Here is a 13510-nt window from a genome sequence, read left to right on the forward strand (position 1 = left end):
AGGCGCCCAGAGCAGCCGTCGTTGTTCTCCAGCCTCAGGGCCATGAACTCTGGAAGGAGGAAAGGCCCCAGGGACGTCCTTGGTTGTCAGCCACTGAAGGCCTTGGCCCTAACTGGCTCTACCCTCACCCCATATTCCAACGCCCCAGCTCCCCTCCCCACTCCCAGCACAGACCTGAGCAGATGACTCCCGCGTCCTCCTTGTGCCTGCAGTCGTGCTGCCCCCAGGCCTTGGCAGGGCAGTCCCAGAGAGCAGCTTCGGCCCCAGAGCAGTTGACGCCATCCAGCCAGATCTGCCCGGAGCCCTCCCCAAACCGAGCAGAGCCGGCTGCCTCCAGGGCCCCTCCGCAGCCCAGCTGGCGGCAAACGACGGCGGCGTCGGCCAGGTCCCAGGCGTCATCACAGACGGTGCCCCAGCGCCCCTGGTAGTAGATCTCCACTCTCCCGGCACAGCGCCCGGCCCCGTCCGCCAGCCGGACCCGCCGGCTCCCTGCAGCAGGGAGAACCCCGGCTGTCAGTGGCTGGCTGCCCTCCCAGCCACAAACCTGTGGGATGTGCAGCACCACTCACCCTGGCACACGACCCCCACGTCCTCCATGATCCCTGCTGTTGGCATGCTCTGAGGCAGGGAGGTGTTGCAGAGGCTCAGGTCAGCCTCGTGCCCTGCACACCGCACCCCACGCAGCCCCACAGGTCCTTGTCCTCGCTCGGCCCTCAGGGGGGTGTAGGCTGCCTCTGCCTCTCCGCACTGCAGCTGCCGGCACACCACGCTGGCCTCCTGCATGTCCCACTGCTCATCCAGGACTCTGCCCCACGTCCCGTGCTGGAAGACCTCCACGCGCCCGTCGCACCAGCTCTCTCCACCCACCAACCGTACAGACATGTTGCGAGCCGGGCCTGATGAGAGCAGAAATTCAGCCTGGTGCTGCCATGGGGTCCAAAACTTTGTGTGGCCGTGTCACATACCAGGGGCAAATGGACTCTGCAGCACTGCCCAGCACTCACCTGAGCAAATGACAGCAGCAGCGTTCTCCTGGGAGCACGGCGAGGCCCCCAGGGCAGTCACCGCGCACTGCCCCAGGTGGGCTTCAGTCCCGTCACAGTGGAACGAGTCTCTCCAGACGGGGCCGGTTCCTCTCCCAAAATGCCCTCCTCCAGGAATGGACTCAGCAAAGCCACAGCTGAGGTGCCGACAGAGAACGTGGGCGTCCGAGAGGTCCCAGCGGGAGGCACACAGGGTCCCCCATGTCCCCAGCACCTCCATCTCCACCCTGCCCTCACACGCTGTGCTGCCGTTCACCAGCCTGAACCCTGTGTACTCTGGGGACAAAGGAGGGTGAGAGAGGCCACATTTGTGCTCTTGTTCCCACAGGATCTGCAGGAGAGGCCGAAGGGACAGCGTGCCTTTCTCCTCCTGCAGCACTCTAATTTTAGGGCTGCAGACCACCACCTCACCCCACCTGTCCCCCACCCAGCACAGCCCAGTGCCCACCCTGCTCTCCTTCCCCCACCACAACCCCAGTGGCCATCATTCCACCCCAAGTCCTTACGTGTGCAGGTGACATGAGTGCCATTGCTTTGGGTGCAGGCCTTTTCCTTGGGAGTCTCCATGGGACAGAAGGAGAGGATGGATTCATTCCCCACACACTGCAGCTCTCTGTCCCAGACAGGACCGGCCCCTTCTCCCAGCTGAGCTGCCCCATGGACAGACAGGGCTGTGCCACACTGCAGCTCCCTGCACACCACCTCGGCAGCTTTGGCACCAAAGTGGGAGTGACAGACAGCTTTCCACTGGTCCCTGTCGTAGACCTCCACACTTCCTGAGCAGGGGCTGTCCCCTCCGACCAGCCGCACAAATCCTGGAGCAACCAAGGAGACCTGTGAGTTCCCAGAGCCCTCTGGCACTTCCATGCCCACCTCCCACCTCATCCCTGAGGTGGCCACATGCAGAGCCCCACGGCCAGCCCAGAAGCTCTCAGTATGTGCTGATGGCACAAAGGGGTTAGGGCCCCTCTGCTGCTCCTCAGAATCCAGCCCAGCCCCTGGGCTGCCTGCACTGAAACATGCGCAGCATGTGGGCCCAGGGAAATGTGCTCAGGCACTGGGGGCTGCTGCAGTCTGCTCTGCCCTGCCAGGCTAAGGCCAGTTAAAAGAAATCCTTGGAGCTATCAGAAAAGGCCCCTGTTCCCAGTGGCTGCTGGTGCTCTTGGGGAGCTGCTGTTAAATCGGGCACATCTGGGGAGCAGACAAAGGGGGTCCTCAGTGTGGTGCCAGGAATGTCAGTCCTCAGCCACCAGCTGGGAAGAGAGCAGGAGAGCAGGCAGAGAGCAGCCCTGGGTTGACACAAGCTCCCTGTATGAGGGCAGGCACCAAGGAGAGCCAGGAGGTGCTGGCACAGCCCCTGGGGCACAGGGCAGGCAGGAGAGGCTCAGCAGTGGTTCAGCACTTCCTGGAGGGGCCGTGTCTCCAGGGTATGGCTTTCATGGGGTGACCCCGGGACAGGAACAAGGTGTCACTTGCCACTCTGCTCCTCTGCCCAAGCCCAGTGCTCCTGCCCTCTGAGCAGCCTTTCTGCTTTGGCCGACATTCTCTTGTCTGCTGGGGGTACAACCCAAAAGTCCTGGGCCATTGCACGCCCTTCCCTGAGGCTGCTGGTGGCTGGGGGAGCTGCTCTAGATTCCCCTGGCATAGGGACCAGCCTGCCAGACAGGGCCTGGGTGAATGGAGGAGAAAGATGGGAACCAGGCAGCACAGTGGGGAAGTGTAGTATCTTTCCTCTCACGGCACCAGGAACACATCCAGGGTTGGCTGCTCCAGCTCAAGGGGAAGGATGGGTTTGATCACCTGGGCTTTGCTCCCACTGGGCTTTTCCCAGGGACATGGGACAACTGCAGTGACAGACTAAGCTCAGCAGTGACCTGCCCCTTGAGCTGTTACTGATTTCCCCTGTCCCAGTCCCAAAATGTGGTGAATAGGCTTAACTCTTACCTGAACATATCGCTCCAGCATCCAAACTGTGAGAACAGTAGGTTTCACCGTATCCTATAGCAGTGCAGTCAGATAGGGCAGACTCGTTGCCAGAACAGAAAACTCTTGCCAGCCAAATGCGGCCAAATCCTGCCCCAAAGTGTCCATTATGGGGAGCTCCAAGAGCAACCCCGCAGCCCAGCTGCCTGCAAACCACTGCAGCATCATCCTTGTCCCACGAATTGCTACACACGGTCCCCCACTCGTCATGAAGTTTCACCTCCACTCTCCCAGCACAGCGACTGCCGCCATCCACCAGCCTCACCTCCGCAGCCCCTTCAAACACCAACACAGGAAGGGTCAGGAGAGTTTTGAGCCCCACATTGCATGTCCGTGAGGAACCCCTCCCCAGGCAGAGTCACAGGTCCCAGGGTGGGATCCCTGTCCCCATAGGCTGTCTCAGGGGCAGTGGGGGGTTCCTCCTCTCCCCATGGGCTATGCTGGGCTGGGGGTACCCAGCTCTAGCCCTCCTGGGCCATTTGCTGCCCCACAGCCCTCACCACCTCCTCCCACCCCTGCGGACCCCTGCCCCCACCCATGCCCACCCCCACACAACCCCCAGCCCTGCACAGGTCTCCCTCTCCTCCCCATCCCAGTGTCCCCCAAACAGACCCATGCCCCTGAGCAGCTTCCATTGCCCATTGTCTGCCACAGGCACCTCCCAAACCCACTGTCTGGGTTGACCACAAAAATATCGACAGCCCACATTCCTTCCCAATCCCTGCTGTCAGACTGGCCCCTGTGCTTGACCAGGGCCCCCAAGAAGAGCACCTCTCGGTGCAGATGCGCCAGTCCCCTTCTGTTAATGGGACACAACCTGCCCTCCTGGAGTCAGTGCTTCCCCAGATCCCAGGGGCAGGGAACAGCACACAACCCCCCTGGGGCATCCCAGACATTGGCTGTGCCCTGGAGCTCACTGAGGGCTGCTCTCACTGTCTGAGACTCCTCCAGATCCAGAGGCACAGTGCTGGGGAACAAGGGGTCACAAAAGGGTACCCAAGGACAAGGTGTCTAGAAATGAAGTCAGGCTTGGGCTGCCAAAAACATGGGAGATATGAAAATGGATTACCCCTCCCACCCAGACAGGCACAGATTAAAGAACAGAGCTGAGAGACTGAGGACCTTCTGCCTCTCATATCAGTGGTGCCTGAAAACAACCCCACTCCCAGAGAGATCCCAATGGCCCCACTGCTGCCCATTGTCCCAAGGCTGTGGAACAGAGAAGCTGGCACTTACCTCTGCAAGGCTGCACCCAGAGGAACAGCCACAGCACCCAAGGGGACAGGAGTCCCTCTGTCCCCATCCTGAGGCTCCTGTCCTGACAGCAATGCCCTGCTGGTGGAGCTCCTGGGGACCCACGAGGCAATGACGATGTTGGGAGGTCAATATATCTGTGCAGATGCTGTCCCAGCTGCAGGAGGAGCCAATCGAAGCAGCAGGCACCTTTTTAGACGTTATCGGCACTTATCTCCCCTCCGACGCAGCCCAGCTCTCCAATGAACTTCTCCAGCGCTCTTCATGACCATATATGAGGGACGGCTCCGCTGCGGGTCTCACGTCACTGCGGTGGGAGATCATCGTGGGGTAGGGCTGGGTGTGGGGGCAGATGGCTCTGACACCCCTTGCAGCCTGCTGTGGGAGCACGGAGCATCTCCTAAGCTGTAGCATCCAAGAGCCCAAGGTGTGATTGTCCGGCCGTCTCTGAGCCATGGGATCCAGGGGACTGGTCCTGCAGCGGGGCTGTGTCAGGCTGGGAAGAGACCAGCCCCTGCCCCTGCTACAGCCCCCGCTGTGCTGGCAGCAGCAGCTGGGAAAGGCCCTTGGGCAGGGCCAGAGCCCCATTATGGGGGTGCTAGCTGTCCCGTCCCTCCCCAGGGAGCCTCCTGTGGGGTCCCGGCAGCAGCCAGAGCTGGTCCAGGGCCTGCCCTGGCAGCAGAGCTGCAGCCCAGAGCCTCAGGCGTCTCCCTGGCTCTCAGCGTGTCACCCAGGGGCCGTTATTCCCCGCGGCGGGTCGGGAGCTGGAGCCTGCCTGCCACTGCAGGTGCACAAACCGCAGCCCACGTGACATGGCGCCCGGGCAGGAAGACGGTGGTTTCCTCCTGGCCCTGTGCCCAGGCATGGCCCTGCGGTGCCTCCCAGCCTCCTCACAGCTCCAAGCCTGGCACAGTCCAAGAAGTGTTGGACAATGCTCTCAGATGTACAGTTTATTATATATATATATAAATATAAATACACACATATATATATACATTTTATATTTTTAATAGAACACACATTTTTATGAATATATACTATATATATATTACTTATACATTATTATATTTTTATATTTTTTATTAGATTAAATATTATTCTTATATATTTTATGTATTATTATATAGTTCATATTATATAATATATAATTACCGATATTATATTATAGATTGTATTATATTTTTATTTGATAAATATTTATATTACATAAAGTATTCCAGTATATTATACGGTATTATGTTATATTATACAGTATAATATATTATATTAATTATATTATATATTTTATCTTATTTTATTTTATTTTTCATTACATTAATTTTACATGTATTTTACATATGTAAAAGGTTTATTTTTTATAAATATATACATTACATATTTTACTATTTTTAAAATATATTTACAGTTTGTATAGTTTTTTAGATACATATATAATTTATTTTATTGTCTGGTGGCTGGAGTTTGACTCACTGATCCTTGATTCTTTCCAACTCGGGCTATTTCATGATTCTGCCCAACTCAGCTCCAGGTGATGCCATAGCATCTTCACATGCCATGGGCCTGCTCCTGGCCTATATTCAGACAGCAATGACCTCACAAACACCTACACAAGTTCTTGGCCTGTTCCAGGCCTGCCACCTCCTCAGGCACCAGTGACCTCACAGGTACCTGTACAATCCGTGGGCCTTGCCCTGACCTATCAGCTACTTGATCACCAATGAGCTCCCCACAGACCCACACAAGCCATGTGCTTATTCCTGGCCTACTGGCTTCTCAGGCATCAGGGTCCTCCCAGCATCTAGCACAGGCCACCCTTGCTCTCAGCCAGTTACTTACACAGGCACCACTGGCATCCAAATGACATCCACAGGCCAGGGGACTGCTCCTGGCCTATCAACTCCTCATCTGACCATGACCTCATAGGCACATGTTGCCTAATGGAAGGTGTCCCTGCCTGTAGCAGAGGGATGTGGACTAGATGGTCACTAGAATTCCTACAACCCAAACCATTCTATGACTCTGTGATTCTCTGATATCCGTGCAGCTGATGCATACTCGCCATGGAAGTAGTCAGGCTCCAGTGACCTCCCAAGAACTTATATGGCCATGCACCTGCTCCTGCCCTATTGGCTACTCAGCCAGGAGTGGCATCACAGGTACATTTCCCAGGCATGGGTCTCCTTCCTGCCTGTCATCTTCTCAGGCTCCGGTGAACTCACAAGCTCTTACGAGAGCTGTGGGCCTGCTGCTGGTCTGTCAGCTCCACAGGCACCACTGACCTGAGCACCACATAGACACCTGTTTGGTTTCTGTTCCCAATGAAGTAGTGTGATGCACCAGTAGACAGGTGCCTGGGGTTTCTGTTGTATTTCAGGAATAATCAAGCATGGGGTGCCATCGCTGACATGACATCATAAGCTCCCAAAGACCCACACTAGCCATGTGCTTATTCCTGGCCTACTGACTTCTCAGGCATCACGGTCCTCACAGCACTTAGCACAGGCCACCCTTGCTCTCAGCCTGTCAGCGACTCAGGCACCACTGTTATCACAGGAATATTCACCTGCCATGGGCCTGCTCGTGGCCTATCAGATCTTCAGCTGACAGTGACCTCATAAGCACAGATGATCTATTGGAAGATGTCAGAGTCCCTGTCCATGATGGGTGGTGGCTGCTCATGTCCAGCTGGCTGTTGACCAACATCCCCAGGTGCTTTTCTTCTGGACAGCTTTCCAGTCACTCTTCCCCAAGCCTATGCTACTGCATGGGCTTGTTATGATCCAAGTGCAGAAGCACTGTTGAATGTCATGTGACTGGACTCAGTCCATCAATCTAGCCTTTCCAGATCCCTCTGCAAAGCTTTCCTACCCTCAAGCAGATCAACTGTCTCACCTAACATCTTGTCATCTGCAAATATACTGAGGGTGTACTTGATCCTCTCATTCGGATCATAGATCTAAATATTAAATAAAACTGGACCCAATCCCAAGCCCTGGGGAATGTCACTGATGACTAAACTGGACATCTGGAAAACTGACACCAACTGGACTGAACTCCCTTCACTCCTTCACTCTTTGAGCATGGCCATTTAGAAAGTTCTTCAACCAGCAAACTGTACACTTGTCCAAGCCATGAGCGGTCAGACAGGTTGTCATTCTGCAGGGCTACTTCTGGTGAGGCTGAGTGCATACTAAGATGTAGCTCCTTCTTTTAGGCTTTTTCTAATGCCCTGTTCTCGGTCCTTTCAAACCAACTAAGCATGAATCTGGTGCTTGTGATGAGCTGGTGCTCGTGATGAGCTGGTGCTCAGCTCGTGTTCCAGTTACTTGCTATATCATGTATCATTGTCCCTGAGTTTGTACAGCACTGGCATTCTCGCACTCCCTTGTATCTCTGTTTGCTTGAGTCTGCGGTGTCAATGGTAGTTCAGGAAGACTGGGAGGGGAGTGGCTTCAGGGGAAGCACGAGGTTGCTTCTGTCACAGTGGGACTTTGGTCTGCCTGCACAGTTCAGTGGCTCAAGCTGTGACACAGCCAGGAGTTCCACACTTCAAGGGAATTGCAAAGGTAGTTCCTTCCTGAAGGGCGATGCCATCCTGAGTCCTGTCCTTGCCTGTGCAGCATCTATCAAAGGGTCAATATACGTTTGTCCTCATAAGAAAGGCCCCATCACAATGGGCTGCCTAGAGCTGGGCTCCTCTCTACAGTTCTGACCTGGAGTCTTCTCCTGCAGAGCCTCTCCCTGGACTGCATCCTCCTTCAGGCCACATTCACCTGCTCCCACATGGGGTCTTCCATCAGCTGCCATGTGGAGATCTGCTCCAACATGGTGCACCATGGGCTGCAGGGAAACTTCTGCTCTGCCACCTGGAGCACTTCCACACCCTATTTCTTCATTGACCTTGGTGTCTGCAGGGTTGTTTCTCTCAGCTTCATGAGGCCAAACTGCTTCAGTTAAGTGACTAAACCAAAAGAATGCAGGATTTGGGGATTAGGTGTTCAGGTTAGGGTTTAGGGATTAGATCTTGCCTTCCAGGGTTAGTGGTTGGGCAGAGTATTAGAAGGAGGCCTGTGTTTACTGCGTTGGCTTCTAGTCTGTGTCTAGTGTAGAGACGATGTTATGTTACATTGGGATTTTCTTCAGGGCTCTGTTGAGGAGTCATGTTAAGGCTGGAATTCAATGCTAGGGATGAAAGGCTGAAGAATAGGGTGAGAAAAAAAAATAGAAACAAATAAAAAGATTTCTGGGTCTGTATACAGTTAACATTAAGAACACAGGCAGTTTATTCCTTCTGAAAAACCTCCCTTCATCATGTTATAAATGGCTCAGGATTCAAATTAGGATTAAATTAAAAAAAAAATAGGATTTATTAAAAGAATATAAAGGAATAGAGGTAAGAAAACAACGCTGGGTGCACTGGGAGTGTCCGCTCCACCAGGACGCACACCAGTTACATCAAGCAGCTGATTTTTATGCTCCTAGACTAATACATATTCATTACTACTTCTAAAAAAATAAATTATTATAATTAGCTTCCGGGGTCCAGTCCCTCCTACTGGAGCATGCGCATCAGTCTCCTCTGGGGGTCTCTAGGGGTCTTTCATGCTGAAGGCTCGTAGTCTTCCTCTCCCCTTTGTACTCACTTGACACCATACCAAGTTTATAGAACATTTTCTGCAGGTCTTGTCTCCCAGCCATCCTTCAGCTTCTTTTTCCTTCCTCTTAATCTCTTGGCCCCCTGGCCAGATACCAAAGATCCGCATAGTATCCCATGACAGTCACTAGTTGTTATCAGTTGTTCTGAAACTCCCAGACATCAAACACAAACAGCTTTCTTATTGACGCTTCACGAGTAATTAAAACATTCTTCCCCAGCCATTCACAGTCACATCTATAGCAGTGTTAAGTTAATCTCGAAGAAGACAGGAAAAAAAAGGCTGTAACTGTTAGAAATAGAAGTCCGGAATAACAAAAGCAAACAAGTTCATAAATTTAAGGAGTATTTTCTGAAGACTTGATAAATTGACTAGAATGAGGGGGAGACTGGGACACACTGCATCTGTGGTTCAAGAATTAAATTGCCAGTGCAGGGCCCAGAGGCAGACAGGATTCAAACAGAATTGTTCTTTATGGACACGAATTGTTAAAACATTCCTCACAATCACTTTCCACATGGCTTCCTTCAGCTCTTGATTCCTCATGCTGTAGATGAGGGGGTTCACTGCTGGAGGCACCACCGAGTACAGAACTGCCAGAAAAAGATTCAGGGAGGAGGAGGACATAGAGGGGGGTTTCAGGTAGGCAAAAAAGGCAGTGCTGAGAAACAGGGAGGCAACAGCCAGGTGAGGGAGGCATGTGGAAAAGGCTTTGGGTCGTCCCTGCTGTGAGGGGATCCTCAGCATGGCCCTGAAGATCTGCACGTAAGAAAGCACAAGGAAAACAAAACACCCAAAGGCTCAACACACACTAGGCACAAGAAGCCCAACTTCTCTGAGGCAGGCATTTGAGCAGGAGATCTTGAGGATCTGGGGAATTTCACAGAAGAACTGGTCCAAGGCATTGCCTTGGCAGAGGGGGAAGGAAAAGCTATTGGCAGTGTGCAACACAGCATACAGAAAGCCACTGTCCCAGGCAGCTGCAGCCATTAGCACACGATTTCTTCTGTCCATTATTGTCCCGTAGTTTCAGCTGAGTCAAACCAGGTATCTCATATTTTGTTTGCAGTTCAGAGGCTTGAAGGGAGCTTAGCTGCCTCCCCGTGCCTCACAGAATCCCACTGGAGTTGGGATTCCTCTTGCCTTGGTTCAGGTGGGCACAAACCAGGCAGCATGGAAGCTGCTTGTCTCAGCTCTCAGCACTTTGAATAGAGAAAGAGACCAAGAGGAAGCTCTTCAGAGGCAGATACCAGGTGATATTGGAGATGGCAGAGTGACATCTGAGTGACATTTGAAGTGCCTAATTCCTCTGGGCCATAAATAGAGATTTTATTATTGCATGTACAATATAATATAACTGTAGCCATTTGTCGTGGTTTAACCCGGCTGGCAGCTAAACACCACGCAGCCGTTCGCTCACCCTCCCCCCTCCCTCTCTGGGACGGGGGAGAGAAATGGAAAGTGAAGCCCGTGAGTTGAGATAAAGACAGTTTAATAAGACAGGAAAATAATAATAATAATAATAATAATAATAATAATAATAATAATAATAATAATAATAATACAATGATGATAATAGTACTACTACTAATAATATGTACAAACAAGTGATGCACAATGCAATTGCTCACCACCCGCTGACCGATGCCCAGCTTAACCCCGAGCAGTCCGGCCCCCTCCCCCCGGCTAGCCACCCCTATATATTGTTTAGCATGACGTCAGATGGTATGGAATACCCCTTTGGCTAGTTCGGGTCACCTGTCCTGGGTCTGTCCCCTCCCAGCTCTTACTGCACCCCCAGCCTGCCCGTTGGCAGGACAGAGCAAAGGCTGAGATGTCCTTGGCTTAGTATAAGCACTGCTCTGCAACAATTAAAGCATCGGGGTGTTATCAGCACTCTTCTCATTCTAAGCCAAAACACAGCATTCCACCAGCTACTAGGAAGAAAATTAATTCTGTTCTAACTGAAACCAGGACACCATTGCTCAATAGCAAAGAAATAAAAGAAATAAAAGGCATGCTGTGACCTGGTTGCCATCACTGGAACGTGGTGGGACCACTCCCATGACTGGAGTGCTGCAATGAATGGTTATGGGCTCTTCAGAAGAGATACACAGAACAGAAGGGGTGGTGGTGTGGGTCTCTATATTAGAGAGCGTTTTGATGTTGCAGAACTTCAATCTGGGAATGATATTGTTGAGTCCCTATGGGTCAGGGTCAGTAGGAAGGCCAACAAGGCAGGCATCCTGGTGGGGATATCTTATTGACCGCCAAACCAGGATGAGGAGACAGATGAGGCGTTCTACAAGCAGACTTTGAGCTGTTCAGGACACTGGTTGGCAGAGTCCCTTGGGAGGCAGTTCTGAAGGGCAGATGAGTCCAGAAAGGCTGGACACTCTTCAAGAAGGAAATCTTACAGGCTCAGGAGCAGACTGTCCATCCCCACGTGCCCAAAGTCCAGCCAGTATGGAAGAACAGAGAGCAGAACAGAGAGTTGTGGCAAGAGCTTAGGAAGAAAAAGAGGGTTTATGACCTTTGGAAAAGAGGGCAGGCCACTCAGGAGGGCTATAAGGACCTTGTCAGGATCTGCAGGGACAAAATTAGAAAGACCAAAGCTCACATCTGGAGCTCACTCTTGCTACTGCTCTTCAAGATAACAAAATGTTTTTATAAATACAGAAACACAAAAAGGAGGACTAAGGAGAATCCTTTACTGGATACAGGAGGATATCCTTTACTGGATACAGGAGGAAACTTAGTGACAAGAGATGCAGAAAAGGCTGAGGTGCTTAATACCATCTTTGCCTCAGTCTTTAGCGGCAAGACCAGTTGTTGTCCAGGTACCCATCCCCCTGATTGGTGGAAGGGATGGGGAGCAGAATGTGGCCCTCATAATCCATGAGGACATGGTTGGAGACCTGCTACAGCACTTAGATGTACACAAGACAGTAGGGCTAGATGGGATCCACATGAGGATACTGAGAGAACTGGTGGAAGAGCTGACCAAGACACTTTCCATCATATATCAACAGTCCTGGCTACCCAGGGAGGTCCCTGTCAACTGGTGGCTAGCAAATGTGATGCCCATCTACAATGAGGGTTGGAGGGTGGACCCAGGAAACGATGGGCCTGTTAGTTTGACTTCAGTACCAGGGAAGCTCCTGGAACAGGTTATCTTGAGTGTCATCATGCAGCACTTGGAGGACAACCAGGCAATCAGGCCCAGTCAGCATGGGTTTATGAAAGGCAGGTCCTCACTGACAAACCCAATCTCCTTCTATAACGAAGTGACACACTCAGTGGATGAGGGAAAGGCTGTGGATGTGGTCTATCTTGACTTCTGTACAGCTTTTGACACCATTTCCCACAGCATTTTCCTGGAGAAACTGGCTGCTCATGGCTTAGACTGGTGTATATTTCATTGGATTAAAAACTGACTGGGTAGCTGGGCCCAAAGAGTTGTGGTGAATGGAAAACTCTGCTAGTGAGCAGCAGTTGGAGGCAGGTCACTAGTGGAGTCCCCCAGGGCTCAGGACTAGGGCCAGTCCTCTTTAGTATCTTTATCGATGATCTGGATGAGGGGATTGAGTGCACCCTCAGTAAGTTTGCAGACCACACCAAGTTAGGTGCATATGTCTATCTGCTCGAGGGTAGGAGGGCTCTGCAGGAGGATCTGGATAGGCTGCACCGATGGGCTGAGGTCAGCTGAATGAAGTTCAACAAGGCCAAGTGCTGTGTCCTGCACCTGGGGCACAACAACCCCAAGCAGAGCTACAGGCTGGGAGAGGAATGGTTGGAAAGCTGCCAGGAGGAGAAGGACCTGGGAGTATTGGTGGGTAGTCGGCTGAATATGAGCCAGCAGTGTGCTCAGGTGGCCAAGAAGGCCAACAGCATCCTGGCTGGAATAAGAAGCAGTGTGGTTAGCAGGTCTAGGGAGGTGATCATCCCCCTATACTCGGCTCTGGTGAGGCCGCAGCTTGAGTACTGTGTTCAGTTTTGGGCTCCTCACTACAAGAAGGACATCAAGGTGCTCGAGCAAATCCAGAGTAGGTCGATGAATCAGGTGAGGGGTGTGGAGAACAAGTCTTATGAGGAGCGGCTGAGGGAACTGGGTTTGTTCAGTCTGGAGAAGTGGAGGCTCAGGGGCAACCATATCTCCCTCTATAGGTACTTTAAAGGAGGCTGTAGCAAGGTGAGCATTAGTCTATTCTCCCATGTGCCCTTTTATAGGACAAGAGGGAATAGGCTAAAGTTGTGCCAGAGGAGGTTTAGGTTGGATATTGGCAAAAACTTCTTTACAGGGAAGGCAGGAGGAGCCTGGCCAGGAGAAATGTGAGATTTGGGGGAGGAAAGAAGAGCTTGGATAGCAGAAGCTAACAATTTTGGAGAGGTAAGTATATTCACGTAAAGTCGAGTCCACCTTAAAGCTAACTTAAAATAGTCATGTAAGGGCCCTTACCCTATTTTAACCTGTTATATTAATATTTAAATCTAAATGCCTCTCTGCACCCTGACAGGAATCCACTGCTCTAATTTTTGACCACTATATCCTTAGCCAAAATTAGTCCATAACCC

General features: G+C 51.9%; 1 protein-coding gene across 1 annotated transcript in view; it reads right to left on the reverse strand.

Moving 5' to 3' along the window:
- Positions 1-3565, reverse strand: part of LOC311216457 (antigen WC1.1-like) — a gene marked incomplete at both ends in the record, with an annotated part of 568360 nt that extends 564795 nt beyond the window's left edge. Inside the window, 3 exons of the mRNA XM_084297994.1 lie at positions 171-433; positions 3247-3302; positions 3562-3565. Coding sequence (XP_084154120.1) covers positions 171-433; positions 3247-3302; positions 3562-3565 — 323 coding nt within the window. The remainder of the gene's footprint in view (positions 1-170; positions 434-3246; positions 3303-3561) is intronic.
- Positions 3566-13510: the final 9945 nt, after the last annotated feature.

This window comes from Netta rufina, assembly GCF_964035555.1.
Source record: "Netta rufina genome assembly, chromosome: 18".
NCBI lineage: Eukaryota > Metazoa > Chordata > Aves > Anseriformes > Anatidae > Netta > Netta rufina.